Source organism: Hordeum vulgare, chromosome 7H (genome assembly GCF_904849725.1).
Source record: "Hordeum vulgare subsp. vulgare chromosome 7H, MorexV3_pseudomolecules_assembly, whole genome shotgun sequence".
NCBI classification, from domain to species: domain Eukaryota; kingdom Viridiplantae; phylum Streptophyta; class Magnoliopsida; order Poales; family Poaceae; genus Hordeum; species Hordeum vulgare.
This window is the reverse complement of record NC_058524.1, coordinates 48,514,394-48,529,335: the sequence shown is the minus strand read 5'-3', so window position 1 is coordinate 48,529,335 and position 14,942 is coordinate 48,514,394. Positions and strand designations below refer to the sequence as shown.

The following is a 14,942-nucleotide window of genomic DNA, read 5'->3' as shown; positions in this document are numbered from 1 at the left end:
GCACGCGCGGTACGTCCGACGTCGTCCAGCGAGATTCGTCATGGGCAGATAGTACGGCCGCCTCCACTGTTCCCACGTCGAGTGCAGTAATGGAGTGGGAGTTTGACGGTCCAACACTATGCTGGGTGATGGATCAGAGCCGGGGTAGGTCAGCGGCGTGGCCACTGACGCTCGTACCTGCCAGGCACTCCGATCCAGTACCTTTGCTGACGCATAGCCACCTTTAATCGTAGAGTCTCGTCATGACCTACGACCTGATGTGACTTGAGGTCCCCGGTCGGCTAGCCTGCTTGGCTAGCCGACTTGGGCACGGACACCTCGTTCCTAGCCGGCTGGCTTGGCCAAGGCGGTCAAGAAGAGGTAGCCGTCTCGCCTCTAGCCGGCAGGGGTTGCCTGGCCGGTAAGAGAGTTGGCCGTCTCATCCTCCAGCCGGTAGGTGCAGTCTAGCCGGCCAGAGGACTTGGGCGTTGGGGAATTATACTTGGTCATTCCTTTTGGGCAGGAGATGAAGGAGCAGGCTCGATGAGCCTACCCCGGGGTTATACCCCCGACAAATCATGTCACCCACTCATTGGAGAAGGCGACTGACTTTAATAGGATAAGTTTGAAGTTCTACTTCAAATGGACAACCAGAAAACATTCTGGTGCACTAGAAGGAGAATGCACTCCTCTACAATGATAATATGCTTGTGGAATGACATTCCCAAGATATTTTAGAGTTCTTAGTTATCCCACGATATCATTAGCCTATAACTGTACTACTACAGGTGGTATAATTAGCAACATCTTGTCCACGGGACAAGATAGTTGTCAGGAATTGAGTGTATGAATCATTCATACACAATATTGTTGCGTACACAATAATTTTTCCTCCTTTACCTTTCTGGTATGAGGACGATTAGAAAAAATATTGATAATTCTGTTGGCCACAACAAAGTTCCAATATTCCTGACAATCGAAAGATTTTATGTGCACTACATGTGCCATATAGGAATTAATTTTAAGGCACTCTCACCTTAAAATTTGAATGCGCCACTCATTATTCTTGAACGGATTCAAGAATGATGCAAAATATTCAACCATTGGCTGGGTTATTTTGGTACATAATGGTGTTCATAGACACATCTAGAAGATGGTCTTAGGTGTGTATCATCCACACAAAACCATGTGTTTACTGAATTAAGTGCTCAAATTGACGAATTTGGAGCAAATGATTATATGCATGGGATAATTCCATTGGAATGGAAATGTCGTTGAATTCGGTTCACGAGAAATCCATGGTCATAGTCAGTACATCGTGTACTTACTCAGAATGGTGTGGCTAGATCACTTGTCAAAGTGAGTCAAATTGCATGGCCATTGCTGCGGAATTGTAATTAACCAACATTTTGTTGGTGGTAACATGCGGTCTCACACGCCGCATATTTGGTCTATATAAGATCAAATGCATTTAATACTGTATCCCCTTGCGGTCTGTACATGGAAATATTTCCCATTTGCGATAATTCGGTTGCATACCCATATCACCACCCCAGTGTACATCAAGGGCCTTCACATATATTTGGGGTCTATGTGAAGAATAACTGTGGTATGATTGTTAATCCGTCAAATACCTTAACCCTAGTGAGGGGGTTATTTGTAGCCCGTGCGCTGATTGCTTTTGCGATAAGGACATTTTCTGGCATTAGGGGGAGTAATGTACCATATAGAATGCCACGAAATGCATCATAAATGTCATAGACATTTTGTCCACGTACTTAAGAATCTGAACTAGAGATTCTGATCATGAGAATTTACAACATATTGCAAATAATCTGCGATATACATTTACTGTTGACAAAGGTGTCACTGAATTTTCGTACAAGAATGAGTGGAGGTACCTAATAACTACTCGCATCTCCATATGAGCGCAAGAGGGAGAGAATTCTGGTCACATGGGATTAAGTTCTCATATGTTTTCTGCGGAAATAGAGGAAATGGTCTCCTCAGTCAGTAAATGTGATTCAACCTCACGTTGAATGACACCTGATGGATGCGCATCATCCATAGACCAGCATCGATGTGCACACTTTTTTTATGGTGCTGGGACATCGAAACACCTTGACTCCGTTGTTGTGGGAAATCACAAGGAGTTAAGAGGCATAACGAGAATTCCACAAATGATACCGATTCAAGAGAATTGTATATTGAAAGTCTACATATGTCGAGATAAGTTTCTTCTTGAGAATTGGAGAAATCCTTTTGGGCCTTGAACCAAAATCCACGGAAAGTGTTGTTAACACTTATATTGGTTCAAATGAAAGAAGCAATTAAGAAGAGTAGCACTCGCTCATCAAAATAGAGGTGTTTACCATAGTAAACCTGCTTCTCATAAGTATCTTCCGCACTGAAGAGAAGTGATTTTTTGTTCAGAAACGAAATAGATGAGGTGGTGAGAAAGCGAGGCTTGTAGCACATGGGTTTCTGCAGAGACCCGACATCAGTTATGATGTAGCATACCTTCTCGGTATGAGTGAAATTATGTTTCGATACTGAATTGGCAGTACAAATCCATGTGGTTGATGTATGTAATGGCTACATACTCACATGGATCATTCAGTTCGGATATATATATTGTAGTCGTTCAAATGGCTTAATATTCCGAATCCAATGATAAACCGCAACATGTGTGTGAAGCTTCAGAAGTCATTCTTTGACTCTGAATTTGGTCGTAGTGTCGTGTGGTACAACCGACTAAGTGAGTTACTCCTTGACAAGGATTACTCTAAAACTGATGATTGTTGATGTGTATTCATGAAGATATCGTGAATTGGATTTACATCTTATTATTGATGTGGATTATCTTATCATCAATGTCTATACAAGACATATTAAATACACACAATCATTTTGAGACGGATATTTGGGTCAAACCAAATGATGCTAAGTTTATAGCTTTAGCAAAATCCCTCGGGAATAAAAGTATGCGAGCATTTATATATCTGGAAATATTGAAAACGTTCAATATGGATATATCTTATCAAAGACACATATGGTCATATTATACCTGACATGGGACACAAGTCCATGGGAGATGGTCAAGTGATAATGGACATGAAGTTTCATATCTGAGTACCATCGGAGCACTCATATATATTGCAAAGTAGGTCAGGCCTAACACTATATTTTTTGGCAATTTATTAAGAGTGCAATTTCCAATAAAAGGTATAATGGTTGGTGTAAGGAATATCCTCGGATATGTCCAAGACACAAAAGGTCTTGATTAATTCCATTGAGAAAATCAAGATGGGACCATGGTGTGATATCCTGATAGTGGTTGATAATATGATCCCAACAGTGCCATATCAAAGACTGGATTTAATGAAAGAGTATTCTCACGGAAGCCTTCAGAATAGACTCTAAATGAGCCCTTCCTATAATCATTCTGCCATAATTATGTTTGAAGCATGACAAGATATACATGTCTTCGTAGAATGACCGGTCACATGTGACATCATGTGGAGATTCATTGGAATCAAAGATCATTATCTACCAAGATAATGTCACTTGTATTGCTTATGGGTTATATTTATCCTCGTGGATTACAGAAATGTAAAAGGATAATCTGCAAACAAATTATTGTGAGGTTCACGGTGTCTCTACCAACGTTTATATTCCAGAATCACATTCATAGAATTGGTATGAGACAACATTGATGTTTGCGGTGTAAAATCCCAAGTTATAACATGTCGGTGATCTTCAGATCGTTCATATTGTACTCCTTTTCCCTTTATGAGTTTTCCAAGGTGGTTTCTCATATAAGAATATAAATACAAGTGCGGATGTATGTCATATTGGTTTCTCCTTATATTTTTCCTACTGGGTTTTAAAGGAGTTTTTGATGGCATGCTATTATAAGGTTTCTTCTTAATTTTTTTCACAAAGGTTTTGGAGAAGTTTTCAGTTTGCAATATGCAGATGACGAATTGATCAAGAGGAAGTGTTGAGAAATAAAACATGTGAGATCAATTGTATGGAGGGATGCCTTCCAAGATGTGTGTTAGGGAAAAGATGTCTCCCCAACAAACCCCTTCATCTTGTATATAAGAGGGTCTCCCACATTACAACGGATCTAGTGGATCATTTGGGCTCTTCATTTTGTCCCTTTTACTTTCACTCTATAATACGTCCCATGGCGCCTGGCCCGCTTGCTTGTTCGATGCACAGTCCACGGTCACCATGTGCCGCCGTCGGTCTGGGGCGTGCACGGTATATGTACGTCGCGCATCAATCTGGTCCGGTTACCAGATGCTGCATATGGGACTAGGCCAAGTGAAACCAAGTCATACAGCGTGCGCAGCACGCACACAAACCACCTAGTCCCCTAGGGTTTAGACCTAGGGTTTTCTTCTCCTCTGGCGGCGATCGCCGAGAGTACGTTGGAAACCACCGGAGTTTATTCGCGGTTGTCGTGGAGTCGTGACGCCCTACTGCATACCGGCTTGCGGTCTGCTTAGGGTTGTGTTTTGGGGCTCCCTCTTGGGAAGATGGAGGAACCAAGCGATCTCCTAGAGCGGTTACACCTTGAGGAAAACAAACTTGATGATCTGATCTGGGAAGAGGAGGCTGATGATCCGGAGGATAAACCAAAGTGGCTCGCCCCGGCTAGGGTTTTGACATCAAAATCTTTTAGCCAGGGTGCGCTGATTGCTGGTATGAGGGCTGCGTGGAATCCGGCGCAGCAGGTAACGTGGAGGCGCATAAACCCTAATTTGTTCTTGATTCAGTTTAGATGTCTTGCAGATTGGAACAAGGCAATGCACCAGGGGCCGTGGGAGTTTAGAGGATTTGGAGCTCTGATCATGGCAGATTATGATGGTTTCTCAAATCCTGAAGCTATCAAACTAGAGAGGTTGGAAACGTGGTGCCAAATCCACAAGCTTCCGGATGTTGTCCTGAAAAACGAGAACTTTGTCAAAAATATGGCAAAAAGGATCGGAGAAGTTCAAGAACTGCAGATAACTCTCCCGATTGGATTCATTGGCCAATTTATTCGTGTTCGGGTGAAGCTGGATGTTAACCAGAAATTGACACGATTTGTGAGTTTCACCAAGTCCGGGAAAACCCAGTTTTTCCAAGTAAAATATGAGAAATTGCCCCAATTTTGTCATGCATGCGGTAAGATGGGCCATTGGCACCAAGAGTGTGGTTCTGGAGAATTTGAAGAAGAGAAGCTGGAATGGGGTCCCTTTATTTTGGCTCCTAGAAGAGGTAGAGGAAATGACCGTGGTGCTCGACAGCAGCGTGATGGGGGCCGGGGCCGTGGTGATCTCCCCAACCATCCTGAGTTTGGCCGTGGTAGAGGTGGTTTTGGTAGAGGAGATGGTGATCGAGGGACCATGGCACGATTTAATGGTGCCGCTAATGAAGACTTTGATCCTGCACATCAGAGCTGGCGGTGGAACAGTAATAGTCATATCAACCCAGATGAAAACCAAACAAATGCTAATCTAATGGATATTGCCCCGTCTGCGAAAAAACGTCTTCCTATGGGATCAGGGCCTGACGATACAAGCAATTTGTCGATGGTAGCTACTGATAAAACTTCTTTTGTAGTGCAGAGAGTGGATCAGTTGGAAAAGGGGCAGGATACAAAAAATGATCCGAAGGTAAGGCCGCAGAAAAATCAGAACAAGAAGAAAGTTAAGGCTCAGAATGGTGTAGCTATCGATTCTATTGATATTCGTATGAAAGGAACTGATGGCGATACTTATGAATTTGCAGCAAATTCTGCTCAGGGGATGGATGAAGAATCAACAATACAAAATATCGAAGGTGGAGCTAACTCCTCTTCACTAGGATCGGCGGGCTCCCGAGAGGAGTCCGTCCGGACGCAATGAAACTCTTATCATGGAACTGTCGTGGCCTGGGTAATGCGGCGGCAGTTCAAGCGCTTCTGGATTTCCTGAGGCGTTATAATCCTGACGTGATATTCTTATCGGAGACCCATCTTGATCGTTATCCAGCAGATTGCATCCGTAGACAAGTTAAAATGGATTTTAGTATTATACAGCCTAGTGATGGGAGACGTGGGGGAATCTTAGTGTGGTGGAAGGCAGAAATCAAAATTCATGAGATTTATGCTTGCCCCAATTATATTGATGTGAGAATTGAGGAAGAGCAGAATAAAAGCTGGAGGTTTACTGGTATGTATGGAGAGTTTAAATGGACTGAGAAATACAAAACTTGGGACAGAATGAGATCGATATATCAGCAAAACAATCTTCCCTGGCTAGTTTTGGGCGATCTTAATGAAATCCTCTACTCCCATGAAAAAGAGGGAGGCAGGGTTAGGCCAGAGAGATTTACCAAAGCTTTTCATGATGCTATTGATAGCTGCGGCCTTGATGATGTTGGTTTCATTGGAGACCCCTTCACATGGCATAGAGGGGCAATGAGAGAACGCTTAGACAGAGGGCTTGCCAACGTTAGTTGGAGGCAAATGCAGTCACGTGCGGCCATCGTGCACTTGGAATATAATCACTCGGATCACCGACCGCTTATGTTGGATACTGAATATTATGCAGCAAATACTAGTGGTCCAAGAAGAATTCAAAGTTTTGAAGCGAAATGGTTTAAAGAAGAAGGTTTCAACGATATTGTGAAAGGATAGTGGTTGGCTGCTGCTTCAGGGAGTGGTGTTATCGACGTGTTGGACAGGTTAAAAGCCATGCATGCGGGCCTACATGCATGGGATAACCGTGTCTTAAAAAAGCCTAAACAACGCCTCCGGAAGGCCCAAAGAGAGCTGGAGGCGATCATGCGTGGTCCTTTAACAGCAGATAATGAAACAAAGAAGTATGAACTTGCTCAGCTTATTGAGAATTTATTAGAGCAAGAAGAGATAAGATGGAGCCAACGTTCTCGTGCTAACTGGTTACAGAACGGTGACAAGAATACCTCCTTCTTTCACAGTTTTGCTTCGGCCAGGAAAAAACAGAATTTCATTAAGAGGCTAAAGAATGCAGAGGGAGATTCTGTGGAGGGCACTGATGCTCTCAAACCTATTATTCTTGATTATTTCTCTCAATTATTTTCTTCGGAGACTAACATAACTGAGCAGAATTTTCTTGATAAAATAGGTCCGAAAGTAACACAGGAGATGAATGATGCTTTGCTGGAACCATTTACTGATATTGATGTAAGGAAGGCAGTGTTCAGCATTGGAGACCTAAAAGCACCCGGTCGAGATGGTCTCCATGCATTATTCTACAAAAAATTCTGGCATCTTGTTGGTAACGATATTACCCATGCTGTTTTGCATGCGATTAATGATAAATCTATACCTGCTGGTTGTAATGAGACCATGGTGGTCCTGATTCCAAAAATTGAAAATCCTCAAGAGGTATCACAGTTTAGACCCATTTCACTTTGCAATGTTGTGTATAAAATAATTTCGAAGATGCTTACGGCGAGGTTGAAGGTTATACTGCCAGATATTATTTCTCCTACTCAAAGTGCATTTGTTCCAGGAAGGCTTATTACTGATAACGTCCTAGTGGCTTATGAATGTGTTCACAAGATCAAGAATAAAAGGAAAGGTAAAACTGGTCTTTGCGCAGTTAAACTTGATATGCATAAAGCGTATGACCGGGTTGAGTGGAGTTTTTTAAGGAAAGTAATGATTCGAATGGGTTTTGATGAGAATTGGGTGAATTTAACTATGGCTTGTGTTACCTTGGTTTCCTATTCTGTCAGATTCAACTCTCAACTGACGGAAAGTTTTACTCCAACCAGAGGTATTCGCCAAGGGGATCCTTTATCCCCTTATTTGTTCTTGTTTTGTGCAAAGGGGTTATCAAGCGCGTTATTGCACGCAGAGGAGATTGGTGCCATAGAAGGAGTTAAGGTGTGGAGAAATGCACCGTCGGTTTCACACCTGTTATTCGCTGACGATTCCTTAATCCTCCTGAAAGCAAACTTAAGTAATGGAATCTCGTTGCAACAAGTTCTTTATTCCTACTGTGATAACTCGGGACAAATGATAAGTGTGGCCAAGTCCAGTATATTTTTCAGCCCAAACACGCCTGTTGAAGAGAAGGTAAATATTTGCAATACACTACGAATCAATACGGAAGCTCTTTTTGATAAGTATTTGGGTCTTCCTGCAATTGTTAGGGCTGATAGAAGCGATTGTTTTCTGCATTTTGTGGAGAGGGTCATGCAAAGAATTAAAGGTTGGAAAGAAAAACGGTTGTCCATTGGTGGGAAAGAGATTCTCTTGAAGACTATTGCTCAATCAATTCCAGTTTATGCAATGTCAGTTTTTCTTCTGCCAAAAAATGTTTGTAAAAAGATCACTGATGTTATTTCACAATTTTGGTGGGGAGATGATGATGAGGGGAAGAAGATGCATTGGTATGCATGGTGGAAATTATGTTTCCCAAAGAAAGATGGAGGATTGGGGTTTAGAGATTTACACTCTTTTAATCTTGCGCTTCTAGCAAAGCAGGTTTGAAGGCTAACTGATGAACCAAACTCCCTCTGTGCTAGAGTTTTAAAAGCAAAATACTACCCAAACAACGATATTCTCCAAGCAGGATCAAAGTCGGGTTCATCTTTCACATGGCAAAGCATTGTGGCTGGTATCCAAACTTTCAAAAGAGGTTGCATTTGGAGAATTGGTAATGGTGATTCGGTTAACATTTGGAGAGACCCTTGGATTCCAAACAGCCCGGATAGGAAAATCTTAACCCCCAAAGGAAATTGGATCCTGAATTATGTGTCTGAATTGATCGACCCAACTACCGGGGGGTGGGATCAGTAGCTGATTAATTCTATTTTTCACCCTCTTGACGTGGACAGAATATTAGAAATTCCGGTTAATTTGAATGCTTTTGAAGACTTCCTGGGATGGAAAGGTTCTAGGTCTGGCCTCTTCTCTGTTCGCTCCGCATATCACATTGAATGGCGCCATCAGTTCAACGGAGTGACATGCCGATCACTGATACAAGGTACATCCATTAATAACCCGACATGGAAAACTCTGTGGAATTTGAAGGCTCCAGCAAAGGTAAAAAAAATTTGTTGGAGAGTTTTGCATGGCATCCTTCCCTTAAAAAATATTTTGTTCAATCGTCACATTGGTACAAGTGAAATTTGCCATGTTTGCAACCAAGAACCACAAGATACCATGCACATGGTTTTTAAATGCCCTGAAGCTGTCATCATATGGCGCCAGCTTGGTCTTCAAAATGATGTAAATAATGAGATTCGTGATGGCCGATCGGGCTCTATTGTTCTGCAAGAAATCTTTAAGCTGCCATCAGCTACAATGCCTGGATACGACAAAATCAAACTACAAGATACTGTTGCTGTCACTGCATGGTATATATGGTGGCTTAGACGTCGTCGTACTCATGGGGAATCAGTTCCTCCGGTTAAAAAATGTGTATCTTCAATCCTGGCAATTGTGGCAAACTCGGCCACTGGACATCGAGTTGATAATTCGCCGCTGAAAATCTCCTGGGAAAAACCGCGTGCTGGTTTTTTAAAAATTAATGTAGATGCAGCGTTTGCAATTGAAGATCGGTCTGACGCAACTGGAGTTGTTTTGAGAGATAGTCAGGGTGTCTTTGTGGCTGCATCTTCTGTTTTCATACCTCATGTGGCGTCGGCTTCACTGGCTGAAGCTTTGGGTATGCTTCATGGACTCCAGTTTGCTAACAACTTGGGGTATAACAGAATCCAAGCCGAATCAGATAATTTGGAAGTGACCGAGCTGTGCACGGATGAGAAGAGGATCTGGAATGAAGCTACAGCGGTGTATGCTGATATTATATCCACGACAGGATCAATTGGGACTGTTTCCTTTAGTCATTGCAGGAGGGAGGCTAATGAGGCGGCTCATGCTCTTGCAAGGAATTGTTTTTTGAACAAAATTTCTTGTATTTGGGACGATGAGCCCCCTAGGTTTATTTTAGACAAACTCTTGAATGATGTAACTATGATTTGATTGAGAGGCAGCAAGTTTCTTACGCACTCTTTTCCTTGTCAGGGTACCTTTGGGGACTGGTAAGGTTTTTAATGAGACGGCTTGCTGACCTAATATATGTGGGGTAAACTTTTAAAAAAAAAATCTGGTCCGGTCACCTCGTGTTTCCCTCCATCATTCACCAAGGTGATACACGCACGTTCATCTCCAAAACTCAATGACTTCCACTGACAAAACTCGATCCCTTGACACGACCTAATTTTGACCTGACGCGTGTGTGCAGATGCACGAGATGAGCTGAACCGGGACGGCCACCGCCACGGAAGTCACGCTCGCTCATCCGTAGTGGTCACTTACCAGGACGATGATGTGGACTGGCTGCTCGTCGGTGACGTGCCACGGGGGTAAAGTTGATTCATTCTCGTTGACGTATGTATCCTGGCATCAGAACAACACAATTTCGCGCTCGAGATGCTACTCATGCAAACCGCCGGCTGGCGGCGGTAATTTGGGGCGTCATCGGGTGATCTGCAGGCGCGGATGACCGACGATCGAGCTCGCTGAATAATGCACGTATTGTAGCTTTGGCGGTTTCAAATAATGATGAAGCATGATGGAGACACACTCGTTGTCGGTCGCCATGCTTGCAACTTGTGGTTCCATATGAAAATTTTACCAGCACGTATTCCCTCGAGCTTTGCTACAAGTACGGACGTTTTACATGATTGCTACAAGTACGGACGTTTTACATGATTTTTACGATTGTTTTGATTGATACTTAGATGAGGCGGTCCCATCCTGAGAATCAGAGGGGAGATTAGTGAGGGAATAAACGTATAAGCACGTAACCTCCTGTAAAAGAAATCCGTAGGTCTAGCATTTTTGTATTCCCTCTGTCCTTAAATATAGATTCTTTTTAAAGATTTCACTGATAATAGTTTCGAGTGTAACCTACGTATGAAAGGACTTTTATTTAGGAACGGTGGCACTAGCTTGCTTCGTTCTTCCGTTTTCCGTAGTGCATGACAGTTCTGTACGCGGCGCGTACTGACCTGATCATACGTACACATCCTGTCAGCGCAGCGCTACGGTTTCTGAAGATGCTGTTCTGCCTCAAGAGAAAAAGATTGAACGAATTGGTACTCTACCGGTCTAGCCCTACCAACTACAACTACAAGCATCGCTCTCCGGCCGGGATCGCCACAGCTCGCATCTATCCAAAGTAAGATGCGGCGCCGTGCGTTCTCTTTCGAAGAAAGATGCAGCACGGTTGCAATTGGGCGCTCGTGCAATCGACGTTTTCTTTCAAAGAAGACGTCACGTCGGAGCCGGAGCCGGACAGGTGCATGTACGTGCGTACGATGCACGGACCGTGTTGCACCCAGACGTGCAGAGCGGCTGGTCGACCGCTCGATCTGCGCCGTGCATGGGATGCGCGCGTGACGCCGACCGGACGGTCTTCTCGCGTGCACGTGCGGCATGCTGTCGCAAAAAAAAAGAAAAAAAAATGCAGCTCATTTTTCCGTCCAGAGTGTATCTTTTGGTCTTGAGTGTTCGCTTCTTCTTTCTTCTTTTTATTTGAGGGAAACTTGCTTCTTCTTTCTTCTTTTTATTTGAGGGAAATTCGCTTCTTCTTTCCACACGAATTATATAATCCTACAACAGTGCCAATCAACAGATCCAACCCATATAAGAAAAGAACTTGATACGAGCGTCAACGCCCAATTGTAGTATATAATTATAAGCTAAACGATGATACGCGGATCTCCGAATCCCACATATACACAACACCTGTTGTTTTCGGAATCTCGCCATCCCAGTTTGTTTTACGCTCCCGGACAGCCGAGAGACGCAAGTTTACGCCGCCTCTGATCCGAGCCGGTCAAACAAACGATCAATCAACGAATGGTCCCGGCCGGCAGCTTGTGTTTACCTGTTTGTTTCTCCAAACCCGCAGCGTAGCCCTGGCAGCTTACTGACCACCCACCTGTTTCGATTTTACTACTATTATCACAACTTGCACACAGAACCTGACGTCGACTCCAATGGCGGTTCTCAAACCCTACGAAACTTCTCAGCAGCTGGACGCGTCACCCGGTTCAACGGGGAGTGATACGAGGTCGTTGGCGCCCTCCCACGGCCCCGATCCGGGATAGCTCGGCGACTGATGATTGGATTGGCTCCATGGATTTTTCATGGACTCCCGTGCATGCATGATTCCATTCCATCCGGAGGAAAAAGGCCGGTGCAGGGGATCGACACCTGGTCCGTCCATGTCCATGTCCATGTCCATGCCTCCATGGCTCCACACGAATCGTCCAGGGCGGCGTTTAATCAATTGCCGACACGCGCGCATCATTAGCCGATAAGACGCCGCATCACCCACGCACTAATCGCCCCACCGGGTCCCGCGTAAACCCATCAAACCCAACCCAAAACCTCGTGATCGCCTCGCGCTGGTCCACTCCACTGATGCCCCATCATATGCCGTACACGCGAGGCAGTACGCCTGACTCGCCCGCCGCAGGTGGAGGAGGCGGCCCACCACCGCCCTGAACATTTCATCTCAGCCACGGCACGCCGACACGAGGGCAGACGCTACGGGCTACGTCGGCGGCCCACCACCGCCTAACAACGGACACGGCGCGCCGACACGAGGGGAGATGCACCACGGCGGTGGCGGCGGCTGCCGCTGCTTTTGAGGCGGGTGGGAACTTGGGGCCTGGCCGCCGTGTTCCTCTCGAAAAAGCACACGAGCTTGCACTGCCGCTGCCGCTGCCGCTTCCGCGGAATCCGGCCATGATGATGTGGGAATCAAGATGAAGACACCAAGGAGAGAGTTTGCATGTATGGATCGATTCTTGTTTGCCGGCATCTTTCCTTTACAAACACTCTTTTCTTTTATATCTCAACTTCTCAAGGGAGCTACATGCATGCGCCTCGCTTAGCAGCATGCCCGCCCTGTGTCCACTACTGCTACCATGCTCGCTCACCGTCGCAGTCGCAGTCGCCGTCGCCGCCTCGGCCGGACAGACATCCCACGGGAGGGGGACGCCGGTGGTAACCTAGGCCGGTCCCTACTTAGTTACTACTAACCTCCTGGCCGAGCTGACTGCGACGTCGCGGCTCCATTATTGGTCGGGTCGGCCCCCGAGCTCGCCCGGCATTTCACCGAACACCTTGCGTGTCGGATCCACACTCGGTTGCTTGCTTGCTTCCCCATGCCTTTCTTCTTCTTGTGCACTGAACTGAACTAGTACTAGTATCTGATTGCTTGCTCACTGAGATGGCTGATCTGCTGCTACTGCTAGCTAGCTCGCTGGCTGGCTGGCTGCTGATTGCTGCTAAGGACTAATTAAGAGGCGCTGGTGCTAGGTATGTATGTAGGCGGTGGTGGGAGGAGAAGTGAAGAATCGGGCGGGCGAGGTTCACTCGTCGTCGTCGGTGTCGGGGGTGGGCTCCCGGTTGAGGTCGGGGTTCTTGGGCCGGCGGCGCTGGGACGGCGACGACGGCGGGGCCGGGAGAGGGGCGCCGGGAACAAGGATCCCGCCGGAGTGGAGCGCGTCGACGCGCGCGCCGACCTCGGCGGCCTTCTTGCGGATGGCGGCGGCGGTGAGGTCGCCCGGCGCCGCGGGGGCGCCGTCGAGGAGCTGGTCGGGGAAGTTGAGGCGCGCGGAGCGGCCGCGGAGGTAGAAGACGGCGGTGTCGTAGGCGCGGGCGGCGGCGACGGCGGTGGCGTAGGAGCCGAGCCAGATCCGCGACCGCTTGTTGGGCTCCCGGATCTCGGCCACCCACTTGCCCCACTTGCGCATGCGCACCCCGCGGTACTGCCTGCCCGCCCCTCCCCCTCCTCCCCGCCCCGCGCTGGCGACCGTGACGCCGGACGGCGGCGCGCGGGACGAGAGCGGCTGCGCGAGCGTCGGCCGCTGCGGCGGCGCCGGCGCCGGCGGGTAGAAGGCCGTGGCTTCCCTCTCCATGGCGGCGCCCGCGCAGCCGATTCGGCGGGGGTGGGGGTGTGGGGGCTGGTTGGTTGCCGCTGCGGTGCGCGCCTGCCTGCGGCGTGGGCGCTCTGCCGCTGTGGGTGTGGGTGTGGGTGTGTCGGTCTCTCTCTACTGGTACTGGGCCTAGGGGTGGTGGGGTTATAAATAGAGGGGATTAAGTGCGTGGCGCGGCGCGGCGCGGGATTAGTGAGGGGAGGCGGTGTCGAGTTGGTGGGTGGGTGATTAGGGATGTGGGATTCATCGAAGGCGCTGGATGGATTTCTCTCCCCTCTTTCTATCCAGCCGGTGCGTGCGCGCGTGAGTGAGATAGGGTGCACTCGACAAACACGGAAGCGTGAGTGAGATAGGGTGCACTCGCGTGACTGAGCTACGTATGAACTTGTGTGGTGTGGCACTGTGGCCAGCACCTTTGAGCTTCTTGGATTGGTATCGTCTCGTCCTCTCGCTCCACCCGCATCTTGAGCTAAACTTATGTGGTACTTGACTCAGGAGCAATGTTTGATCAATCTTATCCAGAGGTTCTATTTAGTAGCAGAGGGTATCGGTGACTTATCTAAGTGGGTTTGGAGTATCTACAGACCGACATAGATGCGTCCGTGCGTATCTGATGGCACTGATCGGACATGTCTCATTTGTTGGCTTTTACATCCGCATTTCTCGTTTTCGAACCTTCAAAATCATACAATTCATGCAACGCTAAGTAAACTTGATCAACATGCATTTCATCGAAACACATTGCATTCTCGGACAAAAGGAGTATAGTTTGTTGGAGTCAACGGTAAATTCACACTACGAATTATATAAAACATACTTCAAATATAAACAAGACAGGATAGGGCACAAGAAATCACCATTTCTTCGTTGGCCCCTTCCCCTTTCGGTCGTCGATGCGGTTGTACCACTCCTTCATGTAGGCATCGACGTGCGGAGGTGCGTCGTCATTGGACCTGGAGGTGGAGCCGTCCGTT

The 14,942-nt window shown here is 46.8% G+C and overlaps 1 protein-coding gene across 1 annotated transcript; it reads right to left on the bottom strand.

Annotated features, from left to right (window-relative positions):
• Nucleotides 1-12,810: 12,810 nt before the first annotated feature.
• Nucleotides 12,811-14,545, bottom strand: LOC123408042 (ethylene-responsive transcription factor RAP2-9-like). The gene has a single exon (XM_045101259.1). The coding sequence runs from the start codon at nucleotides 13,948-13,950 to the stop codon at nucleotides 13,402-13,404; it is 549 nt and encodes a 182-aa protein (XP_044957194.1). The 5' UTR covers nucleotides 13,951-14,545; the 3' UTR covers nucleotides 12,811-13,401.
• Nucleotides 14,546-14,942: the final 397 nt, after the last annotated feature.